General features: G+C 43.2%; 1 protein-coding gene across 1 annotated transcript in view; it reads left to right on the forward strand.

Annotated features, from left to right (window-relative positions):
* The window catches only part of LOC137422292 (receptor-type tyrosine-protein phosphatase delta-like), a 213200-nt gene that overhangs the window by 68940 nt on the left and 128112 nt on the right, over positions 1-16148 (forward strand). The window contains exon 6 of the mRNA XM_068109042.2: positions 11820-12016. Coding sequence (XP_067965143.2) covers positions 11820-12016 — 197 coding nt within the window. The remainder of the gene's footprint in view (positions 1-11819; positions 12017-16148) is intronic.

A 16148-nucleotide genomic window follows, 5' to 3' on the forward strand; every position in this document is an offset into this window, starting at 1 on the left:
GCCACTGTTGCTGCCTCATACAGCTCCAGTGCCTTTTTTCATCCAGATGCACTTTAATGTCCGCGTGGACACACTGTTTGAATTCCTCCACCAAGATCAATTGTCGTAAACGGTTGAAGTCTTTCCCAATCTCCTTCGAGTCACACCACCTATCAAACACAGTTTCCTTCATTCTGGCAAACTCCACATGGGTCTCACTCTCCCTCTTCCTGGCATTCCTAAATTTTTGTCGGTAAGCTTCAGGGACCAATTCATAGGCTTTGAGAATGGCTTTCTTCACTATCTCTTAATCTGTACATTGTCAATCGATAAAGCCGAATAGATATCTTGAGCTTTACCCACCAGAACACTTTGTACTAACATAGTCCATGTTAGTACAAAGTTCGCCATTTTAACAGGCGAACAGGCCATTTTAACATTTGAGCCACCTTCTCAAAGTGTAGAAAGAACTTGGCTACCTCCTTTTCATTAAAGGGTGAAACCAGCCTCACATGCCTACCAACATCCCAAGAGTTCTGACTGGTTGTCGAACTAGCCGGCATGAATGCTACTTCTCTCCGTTCCCCCAGTAATTCAAGCTCCTTGAGTTTACGTTCCCTCTGATACTCCATGTCCCGTTCCTTTAACTCCCTTTTGGCTCTCCTTTCCTCTGCTCATTCCTCTGCTCTGCTCTGCTCTTCTCTCCTCGAGTTCTCGTTCCTGTTCTGCTCTTTCCTTTTCTGCTTTCCATTCCATCTCTTTTAACCTTTCCTGGCTCTGCAGTTGCATCTCCATTTTCCGGAGCTCCATATTTCCTTTTTCCTCTGGTAACCAATCCAAGGCTACCTCTTCCCATGTTCCTTGTCCCACTAGAGATTCTACCACCAATGTCTGAATCTCTGCTTTCTTCATACTAACTCGGACCTCCAAGTTATAATATTTGGCCAATACCATAAGTTCCGATTTTTTTAACGCCTGGAATTGTGCCTCGTTAGGGGACGTCGCAAACTTTTCTACTTCAAACACCATTGTGACTATTAGTTAGCACCTGTTAACCTTCACACAAAAATTTCAAATTTTTAGAAATACAAATTTGGGAATGTTAGAAAATTCCAAATTTGGGAATTTTGGGAATGTTAGGGAATTCTATCCCGGACGAGCCCCCAATTTCTGTTACGTGCTCCTCCCCAAACCCCGGCCACGGTGTACCTCCGAGCCCCGAAAGGAGTCATGGCAGAAAGATGTGCTATTATGTGTACCAATGACCAATGGTGAAACCACACCAATCAATTGTTTCAAAAACCAAGTATCTATCTATAATTCCAGTAATCTCTGTGTGAATGTCTGTGTGTCTGTGTGTTTGTCTGTGACCGCTGTTTCTCGACAACTACCAGTCCGATATACTTGAAACTTGCCAGGTATATTGCTGGGGACCCGAGGATGTGCCTTTTCAAGGTTTCATATTAATCGGAGAAGTAGTTACCGAGCTATGTCCAAAAAACGATTCAACCAATCAGAGAGCAGCGAGCTATCACGTGTGCCGAACGTGGCGAACAGACTCTGCCTCGGACGGCACATTTGAGAGCGTATTCATTTATTTCACGTTGGCAAACTATGTTGCCGCTATGTTGGCGTTAAACTATGTTTTAAAACTAATTAAAACTAATTTGCGATTCTTTCGCTTTCCTGCGCGTTTGTGCACGCTATGGCGATTTCTTTACCAAACTCCGCAAGCCGTTCGCTTTGGACCAAACCATTTCATGTAAATAGAGGGGGGGGGGATTGTCACCGTACTCGCAAGCCGTTCGCTTTGGACCAAACCATTTCATGTAAATAGAGGGGGGGGGATTGTCACCGTACTCGCAAGCCGTTCGCTTTGGACCAAACCATTTCATGTAAATAGAGGGGGGGGGTTGTCACCGTACTCGCAAGCCGTTCGCTTTGGCTTTGCGAATGGACCAAACCATTTCATGTAAATAGAGGGGGGGGATATAATTTTAGATATCTATCTATAATTCCAGTAATCTCTGTCTGTCTGTCTGTACGTTTGTCTGTGACCGCTGTTTCTCGACAACCACGGGTCCGATATACTTTTAACTTGCCAGGTATATTGCTGGGGACCCGAGGATGTGCCTTTTCAAGGTTTCATATTAATCGGACAATTACTTACCGAGCTATGTCCAAAAAACGATTCAACCAATCAGAGAGCAGCGAACGATCGCGTGTGCCGAACGTGGCGGGCACACTCTGCCTCGGATGGCACATTTGAGAGCGTATTCATTTATTTCACGTTTGCAAACTATGTTGGCGTTAAACTATGTTTTACAACTAATAAAAACGAATTTGCGATTCATTCGCTTTCCTGCGCGTTTGTGCACGCGATGGCGATTTCTTTACCAAACTCCGGAAGCCGTTCGCTTTGGACCAAACCATTGCATGTAAATAGAGGGGGGGGATTGTCACCACTCGCAAGCCGTTCGCTTTGGACCAAACCATTTCATCTAAATAGAGGGGGGGGATATAATTTTAGATATAGATATAGTACGGGCATGCCCTAGTATATATAGTACGGGCATGCCCTAGCATGTGTATGTGTGTGTGTATGTGTGTCTGTGACCGCTGTTTCTCGACAACCACGGGTCCGATATACTTGAAACTTGCCAGGTATATTGCTGGGGACCTGAGGATGTGCCTTTTCAAGGTTTCATATTAATCGGAGAAGTAGTTACCGAGCTATGTCCAAAAAACGATTCAACCAATCAGAGAGCAGCGAGCTATCACGTGTGCCGAACGTGGCGAACAGACTCTGCCTCGGACAGCACATTTGAGAGCGTATTCATTTATTTCACGTTGGCAAACTATGTTGGCGCTATGTTGGCGTTAAACTATGTTTTAAAACTAATTAAAACTAATTTGCGATTCATCGTAACTGCGATATGCGACCTTCCGGACAGTCAAATGAGGACGTCACTTCCGGACTTACGGATAGTCATAGTGACGACGTACTGATGCTGAACGTGGCGAGCAGACGCTGCCTCGGACGGCACATTTGAGAGCGTATTCATTTATTTGACGTTGCAATCTGTGTTGATTGTTGTAAGGTACGATCGATTGTAGTACACGTTTATAATAACTCTGCCGATACAGGCCCGATTAACTGCAGCGCCATCCGAGCTGCGGCGTCGGGACGATACATTCATTGTACGGTCACATCACGCACTTACGGGCACGCCCATGGGCCCATGGGCACGCCCATGCATGCATGGGCGAAGACATTTTTTTTTTTTTTTTGGCAAGGAACGGGCACCCACGTACGGGCACGTCCTAGTTGTATTAAAACCACACAATAATAACAAGTAACGTACGTACAAGAAAACCTCACTTGCACAGCAAACACCATATAATTTCTATGATGGTACCATCAATTTCCTGAATCAGTAACTCACGGTATTCCCACGTGAGCAATCGGTAACATCCCCCAAAGTCACTGTGTCACGATACCACGCAAAAGTCGATCCCCTTGGCTCTCGCGATCACAAGAAAATGTCGTACTGAGACCTGAACCCAGAACGGCTAACAGTCGATGCTGCAGAAGAGCCGCTTGGTGAGGTGTCGGGCCTATGTCGGTCCGGTAAAAGTTCACCCAAAAGGCGACTGGGAATTCACACCTTCGGTTCACCAGACAATGATGCTGACATGAACGATCAGCGGCTCCCAAGCGGAGAACCGCGAAGAACTGCGAGTTCCCAAGCGAAATCCACGACACACACGAGAACCAGGCGAATGGCTGGTGCGAGGTGAAATGGCTGGTGCGAGGTGAAATGGCGGACGGGCCGGTAATAGAGGCGTACCTGCTCTCCAGCGATGATTCACTTTCGGAACCAAAAGCAAAACCTGTCACGCAGGTTTATTTGCCACAGCAATAACGACACTGTCACAGGAATCTCTTTCCCGGGGAAACCAATATTCACTCGTGACCAATGTCCACCAGCGTCCGCTCAACACATCGAAGCAGATCGGCCTTCCTTTCCCGATCTCACTCGATCCATTCGCCCGCCTCTTCTTCTTCTTCCGTTTTTGCCCTCACCCATCTCCTTTTCCTTCTGAGACATTATTTTTACCTTTGAAGACAGTTATCTCCATTTCACACTCAAACTGTAACAATAATAGTACAACAACAACAACATGCATTTTAAAGGCCATTTTCCCTACTAGAGTGGGGGTTAGCCTTGCGGTCCCCATGACAATCTTCTCCATTTTGCCCTATTTTCTGCATCTCTCCTTGTTAACCCCCTTGCCCGCATTTCTTCTTCGACCATCTTTAGCCAAGTCTTTCTCGGTCTTCCCCGTCCTCTACTTCCTTCTACATTCATTTCCATCACTCTTCTCAACCAGTCACTTTCATTCTTCCTCAAGACATGACCAAACCATCTCAACCTGTTCCTCTTCACAGCATCAATCACAGGCTCTATTCCCATCATCTTTCGCAATTCATCATTTGTCTTCCTCTCTCTCAACGATACTCCGTACATCCGTCGAACCATTCGCATTTCCACCTTTTCCAACCTTCGTTGCTGCTCTACGTTCATTACCCATGTCTCGCTCCCATAAATCATAACACTTCTCACACATGCAGCATACACCTTTCCCTTCAGCTTCAACGACACTCCCCTCATCATCAGCACGCCACTCAGTTCCCGAAACTTCTTCCATGCACATCTCACCCGAGCAACCGTTGCCGAGTCTGATCCACCTTCTCCATTCAGCATGTCTCCGAGGTAGCAAAATGTTTTCACACCTTCCAGCTTCACGCCATCTCCAAGATCCAACTCAGCATTTCCTCCATCTGCAGCTCCCTCTGTACACACCTTACATTTGAATGTAGCTGCCACACTGATTAATGACCCTCTCAGACCGCTACATTTTTGATGAACCCACTCAGCGCACATTGTACATTGAATGGAGTTCACTCCGACACCCTTCCTGCACACAGCACACGGCCACTTCCCAGTTCTTTCCACCTCACCACATGCTTTACCACTTGCCATCACCTTCGTCTTTCCGATATTCACCTTCAGACCTTTTGTCTCCATACATTCCTTCCACTTGTTCATCTTCTCCTTCAGTCCATCCATACTTTCCGCAATCAACACCAGATCATCTGCATACAACAACTCCCACGGTAAACCCTCCTTCACGTTCTGAGCCAGCACCTCCATCACAGCTACAAATAGTAGTGGACTTAGTACCGACCCCATATATATACTTAGACCATATACTTAGTACCGATATGTAACAATAATAGTACATGAAACTAAAAATGCTTCAAGTGGATGACAACCACAAAGACGGAAGTGACGAATCCGTAACACTGCACTTTGGGTCACAGAATTGGTTCATTAATCAAAAGCTAGAAGCTGATTATTTTTTTAGATCTGAAGTTTTTTATAACTGTTTTCGTTATTTTGAGCAGACAGAAGAAGAAGAAGACGACTGTATGCAAATGGACGCGGACGGGCTTTGCATTTTCAGATGCTTTATAGTTTGAATTTTTATCCTGGGTTTACGTTAAAGTGCAACTAAATCAAATCAAGTTTGTTTATTTACTTATTCGCGATTTGCTTTGTTGGTGGGTCATATCGGAAACAAACAAACGTGTTTGGGTAAGTTGTCGCATTTGTAGTGAACTCCTTTGTTTCATAATTATGTTGAAGCATTAAAGAAAAATTGTATCTGCTGCCAAGGTTTTTATGCTCCCCATTTTTGTGGTCACCACCTGCTCCCGCTACTGTCAAATCCAGCTGTTTCAGTGCTCGTCAGTCCCCTTGGATTGGGGTCAATACCCAGCAAATGTGGAACATTTTTTCAATAGTTTAAGTGTTACCACGATATTTTAATACAAATGGCATTGCCTAGCGATGTTGCGAGAACACGGCGTGTTTGTTGCTGGGTATCAACCCCGGCCCAACAGGGATTGATGAGCCCGGCTCATGGGCCACACCCAGCCCCTTGGCATGGTCTTCTGGTGTCATATGTATCTGTTCATGGTTGAGTGGGTAAAGCCTTGTTGCATTAACAGCACTACCCTCTCTGGTGTGCATTGGATACCCATGGTTGCAGCTCCCAGCAAGGTTTTCCTATGGAAAGCAACAATGGTCTGGTCTTCATGGGCATTCCTTGACATCATGTCTCATTGATTGATATCTCCAGTGTAGTTGTTGTGTCAGGTTCAGCTTCTACACTGTAAACAATTTCACTTGCCATTACATTTGTCTTAACAGTCAGGGACCGCATCTACTTTCATCTAATCTCGTCGAGTCTAGGCTCATCTTGTCTCAACTTGTCTCTCGGCTCGGCCAGGCTCATGTTGTCATATTGTCTATACAACAGTGATACATGCAATGTGACAGAAAATGCACACAAATAAAAGCATTTTAACAAAGCTAAGAATTACAGTTTTGTGTATGTTAAGCAACAAAATAATTGCAAAATTAATTTATTTAAAAATTATTGACTTAATTAAAGATAATAAAATTTTTGTTCAATTAAACATCATTTATTGCTGTCGATGAAGCTGTTCTGAAGGATGGACTGAAGGAAAAGATGAACAAGTGGAAGGAATGTATGGAGACAAAAGGTCTGAAGGTGAATATCGGAAAGACAAAGGTGATGGCAAGTGGTAAAGCATGTGGTGAGGTGGAAAGAACTGGGAAGTGGCCGTGTGCTGTGTGCAGGAAGGGTGTCGGAGTGAACTCCATTCAATGTACAATGTGTGCTGAGTGGGTTCATCAAAAATGTAGTGGTCTGAGAGGGTCATTAACCAGTGTGGCAGCTACATTCAAATGTAAGGTGTGCACAGAGGGAGCTGCAGATGGAGGAAATGTTGAGTTGGATCTTGGAGACGGCGTGAAGCTGGAAGGTGTGAAAACATTTTGCTACCTTGGAGACATGCTGAATGGAGAAGGTGGATCAGACTCGGCAACGGTTGCTCGAGTGAGATGTGCATGGAAGAAGTTTCGGGAACTGAGTGGCATGCTGATGAGGAGGAGAGTGTCGCTGAAGCTGAAGGGAAAGGTGTATGCTGCATGTGTGAGAAGTGTTATGATTTATGGGAGCGAGACATGGGTAATGAACGTAGAGCAGCAACGAAGGCTGGAAAGGGTGGAAATGCGAATGGTTCGATGGATGTGCGGAGTATCGTTGAGAGAGAGGAAGACAAATGATGAATTGCGAAAGATGATGGGAATATTGCCTGTGATTGATGCTGTGAAGAGGAACAGGTTGAGATGGTTTGGTCATGTATTGAGGAAGGATGAAAGTGACTGGTTGAGAAGAGTGATGGAAGTTAATGTAGAAGGAAGTAGAGGACGGGGAAGACCGAGAAAGACTTGGCTAAAGATGGTGGAAGAAGAAATGCGGGCAAGGGGGTTAACAAGGAGAGATGCAGAAAATAGGGCAAAATGGAGAAGATTGTCATGGGGACCGCAAGGCTAACCCCCGCTCTAGCAGGGAACATGGCCTTAAAATGCATGTTGTGTTGTTGTGATGAAGCTGTTGGACTTTAATGGCTGGCCTTGTCCAAAATATGTCACCTCTGTGGACTAGTGGAGTTGTCTGCGGACAAGTGAGGCTTTGGTCTCCCTTGTCGGCTGCCCAGTTAAAAACAATGTGAAGATTTATACCTTTGCCAAGTATCCTAAATTGCAAGTTTTAAGACTTGTTTTGGCCCACCAGGAAACAAATGATGATCGATACTCCAACTTGTAGGATATTTATGTTTTTACCTGAATATGAATGTGTTTATCAGACTCAGATCTCATAAATCCAAAAATACCAAAGTGCAATGCCCTGTATTATCAGACTGTTGAATGATGACATGGATGCTCTTTAACTTTGATTCATATGTTGTTCTGCTATGATTGTATTATTTATCTTCAATTGTTTTTTTACCTTGTAAATCATTCACAATTCAGCCTTGTGGCTACGATATTTTGATACTGAAAGCATGAACCATAACACGGACATTAGTAGGCACTTACACACAATTTCCATTCGTTACTGTATATCTAAAGCATGTTCTCCCTCACCGCTCCCCTTCCCCTTTTTTGCTGTCTCCATATGGAATCCAGCAAACCTAGCCGGTAAGGGGTTGATAATGTCTACATGGAAATGCTCTGTTTCCAAATACTTCTTCTCAAGCTTTCTATTGTTGTTCGAGTTAAAGTTCTCATGTTGTCTTATGAATATTTAATTGTGGCGACTATTCGTATTTTTAAAGCTTGATTTACTAAAAACAAGTAAAATGTTAAAAATGGATCGCATTCGATGACGAAGTTCATAGCCCGACATTTGTATACCAATAAGGAATGTGCTCGGAGTTAGATTCTGACTTTATTTATATTTTGACATACTGCAAACAACTTCCCTATTTCAAAGCATTGCTACATGGAAGCGGGGAAGGGGGAGAAAGAAATCTTGAGACAGATAGTGTTAAGCATAGTATTGACCACATGATAGAGTGCGTTAGATTTACGTCTGTATCAGAGAAACTAGGTCAATCGTATTGTAAAACGTGCACTGAGGAAATAGTGAACGTCCCTTCGAGAGCAGAATAGGGTGAGATTGTTGTGTAAAACCTCCTGTAGCAGGCAAGGCCACGTGGAGGACTTGTGGCGCGTGCACAAATGGACAGCATCATGGACTGTTTGGCCGGCGCGCTGTAAGCCATGGTGGCAAGGTGAGCTGTGGAACCCTGGAGAGGAGCGGACCACTTTTCGCCAGCGCTGCCCCACAGGACGGGGCGGCCCGGAAGATGGTATTGCCCACAGATCGTGGGCAGCCAATAACGGGACCCTCTGCCCATTAAAGCGGTGATTAGGGTTTTGGAGGTGATGAGGGTTTTGGTCACGCATGCATGTGGCAGTTGTGCTTTGAGTCTCAAGGAGACAACAGCTCTCTCTGTTCTGTTGCCCCAACGGGGAAGCAGCTTTTCGAGAGACGTAGCTACTGCGTCTACCATCATTGCTCCTGCCATCCTGCATGACCTGAGCCTGCTCAAGCCACCATTGTGGTGGACCAGAGACAGACCTGTGCCTGACACAAATCCTCACCTGCCCCTTTGGTTCTCATGAGAGTCTGGTATTTGGCACCATTAGTTGGTTCAAAGCCTTAATTATCCTGTATATGAGTGTGTGTCCCGTGAATATTAGCCATTTGTGTCTGTTGACCGTCAGGACTGTTCTGCATTTATTTATAGCATCCTGTCTTCCTCAACCCCTCCCAACCCCGTATTATTTATAAATAAAGCATTTTAATTGGAAGAAACATTTTCGTACCTTTTGCCTCCTACGTATGTTTCATCGGCAGGTTCGGCTTCGTTTGCGTGATCCTAGGGGAATCATCATCAAAATATGAACACAGTTTAAATGAATATACAGTCACGTGAAAAAGTAAGTACACCCCATGTAAAGTTTTGACTTTTTCAACATATTTCAACATACAGCTATTTGATCTTCATTTCAACAATATTGATAGATCAAGGTGATATAATATAACAAATATCATGAAACATTTACATTTTGTAGCCCATTGTATAATTTAAATAAACATAAATGCAAATTTCGCATGTGGAAAAAGTAAGTACACCGCCTACATTTATCACTACTTCAAATACCTAAAATTAGAATCAGGTGCACCAGCTCAGGTGCAAATGATTAGAACATCGTTGGAGAGGATCTTGGAGGAACCTGTCTTATTTAAACCTCAGACATTTGGTTTTGTTTGCCCTTTGTTGATGAAGTGTGCGGCGTCACCATGCCTAGATCAAAAGAGCTCTCTGAGGCCTTCAGAAAGAAGGTTATAGATGCCTACGAGTCTGGGAAGGGATTCAAAAAGATCTCCAAACAATTTGAAATCAATCATTCGACTGTCCGGAAGATCATCTACAAGTGGAGAAGATTCCAAACAACTGCCAACTTGTTCAGGCCAGGCCGCCCCAGCAAGTTCAGCCCGAGAGCAGACCGCAAGATGCTGAAAGAAGTCTCAAAGAACCCCAGAATGTCATCACGGGACCTACAGGTAGCTCTTGCCACTGTTGATGGCAAAGTGCACGAGGCTACCATTAGAAAGAGGCTGCACAAATTTGTGGAAAGAGGAAACCTTTGCTGTCCAGAAAGAACATCAGGGCAAGACTAAAGTTTGCCAATGAACACCTCGGCAAAGACCAGCACTTCTGGAACAATGTGCTCTGGACAGATGAGTCAAAGGTAGAGCTATTTGGCCACAGTACCAGAAGACATGTTTGGCGAAAACCAAAGACAGCATTTGACCACAAGAACCTGATAGCAACTGTAAAGCATGGTGGTGGAAATATTATGGGTTGGGGGCAGCTTTGCTGCATCAGAGCCTGGGCAGCTCACCATCATAGAATCCACTATGAATTCTTCATTGTACCAGAGGGTGCTTGAGGATAATGTGAGGCCATCTGTCGGAAAGTTGAAGCTCAACCGAAGGTGGACCTTGCAACATGACAATGACCCTAAACATACCAGTAAATCCACCAAGGAATGGCTGAAAAGAAAGAAATGGATGGTTCTGGAATGGCCAAGTCAAAGCCCGGATCTAAATCCCATCGAGATGTTGTGGGGGGATTTGAAACGAGCTGTGCATGCAAGAAACCCCTCAAACATCGCACAGCTGAAAGAATTCTGCATGGAGGAGTGGGCAAAAATTTCTCCCAGTCGATGTCAGAGACTGGTAGACAGTTATAAGAAATGCCTACTTGAAGTTGTTTCTGCCAAAGGGGGCAATACCACCTATTAGAGCCAAGGGTGTACTTACTTTTTGCACATGCGAAATTTGCATTTATGTTTATTTAAATGATACAATGGACGACAAAATGTAAATGAATGATCGTTTTGAGGCCATTTTCCCCGCTAGAGCGGGGGTTAGCCTTGCGGGCCCCATGAGAATCATGGTTCCCTGTTTGAGGCAATGTTTTTATGGTCGGATGCCCTTCCTGACGCCAACCCTTAGTCGCCTCTTACGATGCGCAGGGATACAGTGTACCTAATCTAAATCGGGGTACACACCAGGATCATTCATCCCAGCAAGCTGGTACTCAATTTGCCGACCTTGGAAGGATGACAGGCTGAGTCAAGCCCCCTGGCGTTAATTCAGCGATCGACCGGGATTACGAACCCAGGATCCTAGGATCCCAAGCCGGCACCCAAACCGCTAAGCCAACACCAGGACTACAAAATGTAAATGTTTGATGATATTTGTTATATTATATCACCTTTATCTGTCAATATTGTTGAAATGAAGATCAAATAGCTGTATGTTGAAATATGTTGAAAAAGTCAAAACTTTACATGGGGTGTACTTACTTTTTCACGTGACTGTAAGCACGGTGTGAATTCGGGAAACTTGGCATTCTCCAGCAATAGTAAGAACTCCTGACACGACTTGTGACGTTATTCAGACCCGTTGACACGACAATATGAATCTTAAAATAGGGATAAATTATCAAAAATGGATCCCATAATGACTCGTATTTCCAACTTGTCCTTGGCTTCATGGCCGGCTATTCCCCTTCATATCCCATTTACGTATAAGGTCATGGTCATGTTTTGCTTTAAACCAGAAATTATCATGAAAACACCCAAAGGTATCAATAGTAATTATTTTTCTTTAATCGAATAATCATTATATTTGTTGTTTATTTTAGGTAATGGGATAACATAAACAACACACATTTATTTTTCTTATATATTACTTATTCTTGATTATCGTTCGTTATTATCATTAGCTTTTCCAAATTTCTTTTCTGCTTTTCTCAGTAAACGATCTAATTCAGAGCTGGGGAAGTCACTGCCATCGCCAGGGACAAAGGAAGCGTTAACACTGACTGCAGGTGGTATGGGAGAAGATGGAGGAATAGGAGGAGGTGATATTGGTGGTAGAGGAAGTGGCGAAGGAGGAAGTTGTGGAGGAAGAGATCCTGTTGAAATGCGCCGTCTCAACCACCAAAGTCCAGGTGATACATTTTTCTATTGTTATTGGAAATAGAAAGCTGACATCTTGATAAAATCACCAAGAATATAAATTATGAAGTAAAAAATAAATAAATAATAATTTGGACATTGCTTAATGATTTATTTTTTTCACATTTTACATTGACTTGACTTTTGGAAAGTTGCTGCCCTAAATGGTGGCCGGGATGATCCAGGTGTGGTAGCACATGCTCAAGGTAGATAGCAATGCCCGGCAGAATCGGTCAGATCTCGCAAATTCAAAATCAAAGCTGTCTTTAATTCTCAAATTTGAGATGCAACATTTTGGTTTGAAGTCTTCATTGCAGAATTAATGTGAAACTCTTCATGTCTAATCTAGGCATAATAACATTTGGTATCATTTTGTTCACATTGGAGTTGGAATATTGGTTAGGTAATTATGGCATCAGTTAGGTGTATTGTTATTTTGACTATTAATGGAAAAATTAAATGAGGTAGATTTATGAGGGTACCTAAAGGTTGATGTAAACGTTTTATTTGAAAAAACAAAAGCATACAGAGGAGTTGGTGAAACTTCATTCCTCAAAGTATTCCATTGTCGCACATATCCACTGTCACATTCATGTGCTGGTCTAGTACCTTGGTTGATGCCATCTGCGTAGAAATCTATGATATTCTCGCTCTTCCACGACCCTCAATCTTGTATAGAAAAACATTTTTTGCGACAGATACACATACATTTCAAGACATGTGCTTTGATATATTTATCATTCTTAAACCTAATTTTAAGATATATTAAAATTTGCATTTTGCCAAGATGTTCTTTGAGTTGAACAAAGAGTTGAAATTCACAAGTTAGGTCTGGAATGTACGAGGGATCACTGAGAACTTCCAAAGCAATCTCTGCTTGACTAGTAATTGTCATGTTTTCTGTGCAAGGGTGGGCACTATCATTTAGTAAGATCGAGAGTATACCTTGCCATCGTCTACGTACATTGTAATGTATCACCTTCATTGCATCGACAATGTTTTACTTTACTATGCATTGATGGTCAAATTAATTTCACTTGTATTAAGCTGTTAAGATCCCAAGATATGATTGGCATAAGCTTTCTAGCCGGTGGTTGAGTCCTAATCTATTTATTTATTTTTGGTGAGGGGAACTTAGGGGCTGGGAAAATTAATGTTGCACTGCATACTGGCTCACTTTGCATCTGGAGTGAAATGATCGAGCCAGATCTAGTCACATGTTACATTCTTCTTAAATAAATCATCCCGCTCTCTCTCTCTGATGTTCTAGAAGCGATGCAGCATTGGCCACCCAAGTTGTCTTTTGATCATATGTGAGGTTCTTTGGTGCCCACCTTCCATTAAGTTTTTTTTTTTGTTAATTTCAAGTGAAAATGGATAATTTTGTTTCCACACTTCCAACATGGACGTTGAATTCTTCAGAAATTTCTTCCATATTTCCACACTTCCAACATGGACGTTGAATTCTTCAGAAATTTCTTCCATATTAATCTGGTGATTCGTGATCATTTTCTTTCACCACATTTAATGTATACTTGAGTGCCAACAGTTGCTTGCGTGTGAGAATTCTGAAGTTCACTTACCAATTTGCATCCATTTTGGAACCTACTGCACCATTTAAACACAAATACATGAACAAAATGCATCAACAAATTCTGCAGACAATATCTTGTAAATTTAATACTGTTTGATAATCTTCACAGATAACATACTGATACACCTCTGCTCCCCAGCACTCGTGACTGTGGCTTTTTGTTGACTGCCAACTTGATTTTGCCCAGAATGCTTTGACCAACATTTAAGTCACTTGCCCTAAATCTAGCGCATGGTACGCTACAATAAAAGGTCTACGTGAACTTTGACCAGCCCTCGTAAATCTCCATCTAATAATTCTGATATTTGTAGAATCTTTCACAGTTTTACATTTGAGTTTAAAACTTGTGTGAAAGGTTTTTTGCATGAAAATAAATTGGCTAGGTACTACGGTAGTTGGAAAATTAGGGATTTTTCATTAAGGATTCACTATTTGGTGGTCATGGAACTTTATTTTATGTTTCATTGATTTAGTTTCAATCATGTATTTTTGTTTGTGAAGGCAAGGATAATTATCTTGGGAATGTTTCTCTCTCTCTCTCTCCTTCAAAACTCCGTCCATTTCTCCAAAACAAACTGCTTCCTTATCCAGTCATAACTTTTTAATGACTGAGATGATCTTTGAAGTTTTAAAGATAACTTCAGCTATTTTATTTCTATTTATTTATTTTGTTTTTATTTGTTTTCTAATTATTTATTCAGTTTTGAGATAACTATTTGCCCATTGATAATTTCCAATAAATCCATTTTTCAAAAGAGAACAATTAACTAAGGATGATATAGCAAGAGGATTGACTCAGGAGTATTGTTTTTGTGCTTAAAGGTACACCGTTTTACCACCATTGAGGGTTCAATCCACGGTCCGCATTGACTGCATTTATTTTTTTTCTTTATTTTTTTAAAGGTCATATTCCCACCTCTTGGGGTCAGCCTGGTAAAGTATTTGGCCAAATTATTTCACGAACCGGCTGGTCTGAGCTGACATTCGACTAAATAGGTTAGAGCAGGAATTTGAAACTTGCTCAGGATGCCAGCAATAGCTAGTCGACTCTTCGCAGACACTGTGGGATCTTTAACATCCACCAACTAATGCTGGCAGAGATTTGAACTCGGGCAAGGCAGCTCAGATGCAAGTGTGCATACCTCTCGCCTATCCTGCCAGCCATAGTTTGGACTAAATACGAATAATAATTGCAGCATCACTTTGCTTTTACATGTACAAGATATATCAGGTATTTTGGTTACTCAATATTTGTGACACCAATTTTGAGAATACCTTTCTTCTCTTCCTTGGTTAAAGGTACCCTTACATGTATCTACTTTCATTTTGTCCCACAACAAACTGTATATTCACATGTTAAATGATTCATATTTATATAAGCGAGCAAACCCACTCCCTATGGAAGTGGTTGGAAGGGTCATGTTATTATCCTCTGTGGGATATATAGATTAGAGTAGATCTAGGCTCAGGTCCGTTAGTCTGTGGGGAACGAGATATGCATATCATGCCTCAAGAATGTTGGGTTTCCTCCCTTTCAGTTTAGTGTTAAACAGTAGTAGCAATCTGTTAAAAAAGGTAATTATACGTTTATGTGCTTTATAATATTTTTTTACTTCCTGTGGGGGTGCCCCAGGATATGCCACAATAAGCTAAGGGGTGTTGCACAACATTTTACCTTTTTTTCCCCCCCAAGAACCCGTTACGGTTGTGCACGCATTCGGACATGACGTGTGCGTACCTTGCGTCCACGTCGTCACTTTTTCTTCGCTTGTCATTGCTGTGATGGTTTTGTCGTGGACTGAACAATGCGTCGCATGTGCGTTATTCTATTCTCGGCTATTTTAACGTGCATCAAAGGAAGCATGCCTCGGGGGGAAAAAAGGTAAAATGTTTTGCAACACCCCTTATTTATACACGTGAGCACGGAATCTATCCAAGGAGGAAAAACCCTTTGGGAAGGCGGAGGGCATTAATATTGTTTTGTAGGAGCTATGCTCCAACGTAAATCGGAAGAATGGACGCGACAAAAAGCTGGAATTCGTCAGAGTTTCTTTATTGTGTCAAATCAACTCGGGTACTCTCTAAAAAGCCCGTTTATCGGGCAGCAATATATATACACATTATCCCGGAGCGTTTGCCCGGGAAAGGCGAGAGCGGGCATGCCCGGGCGCGCCCGGGCGTCCCGGACGAGGCCTGGCAAGTCTAGAGCGGGCATGCCCGGGCGTCCTGGGCGGGCCCGGCATGGTGATCGCTCCGCGTCCTCGGTAGGTGCAAGGCGATTGTGTATACCCAGTGGTAGCCGCTACACACGTCCCCCCAGAATCGACTTGCACCAGCAGGGTCAATTTAAGGGGGGTCCTGATGACCGGCCGAAGCAACCCCTGGCGGGTCGTGGGGGGGGGGGCGGGTCCGGTGTGGTGGTGGGCGGTCGAGTGGGGGGCACCGTGGACGGGGGGCGGCCTCGCCGCGGCGGAAGGGCCAACCGTGGCGGTTGGTCGATGTCCACGTGCGCCGGCTTGAGGCGGTCCACC

Source organism: Myxine glutinosa, chromosome 2, assembly GCF_964187855.1.
Source record: "Myxine glutinosa chromosome 2, kmMyxGlut1.1, whole genome shotgun sequence".
In the NCBI taxonomy this organism is placed as follows: Eukaryota; Metazoa; Chordata; class Myxini; order Myxiniformes; family Myxinidae; genus Myxine; species Myxine glutinosa.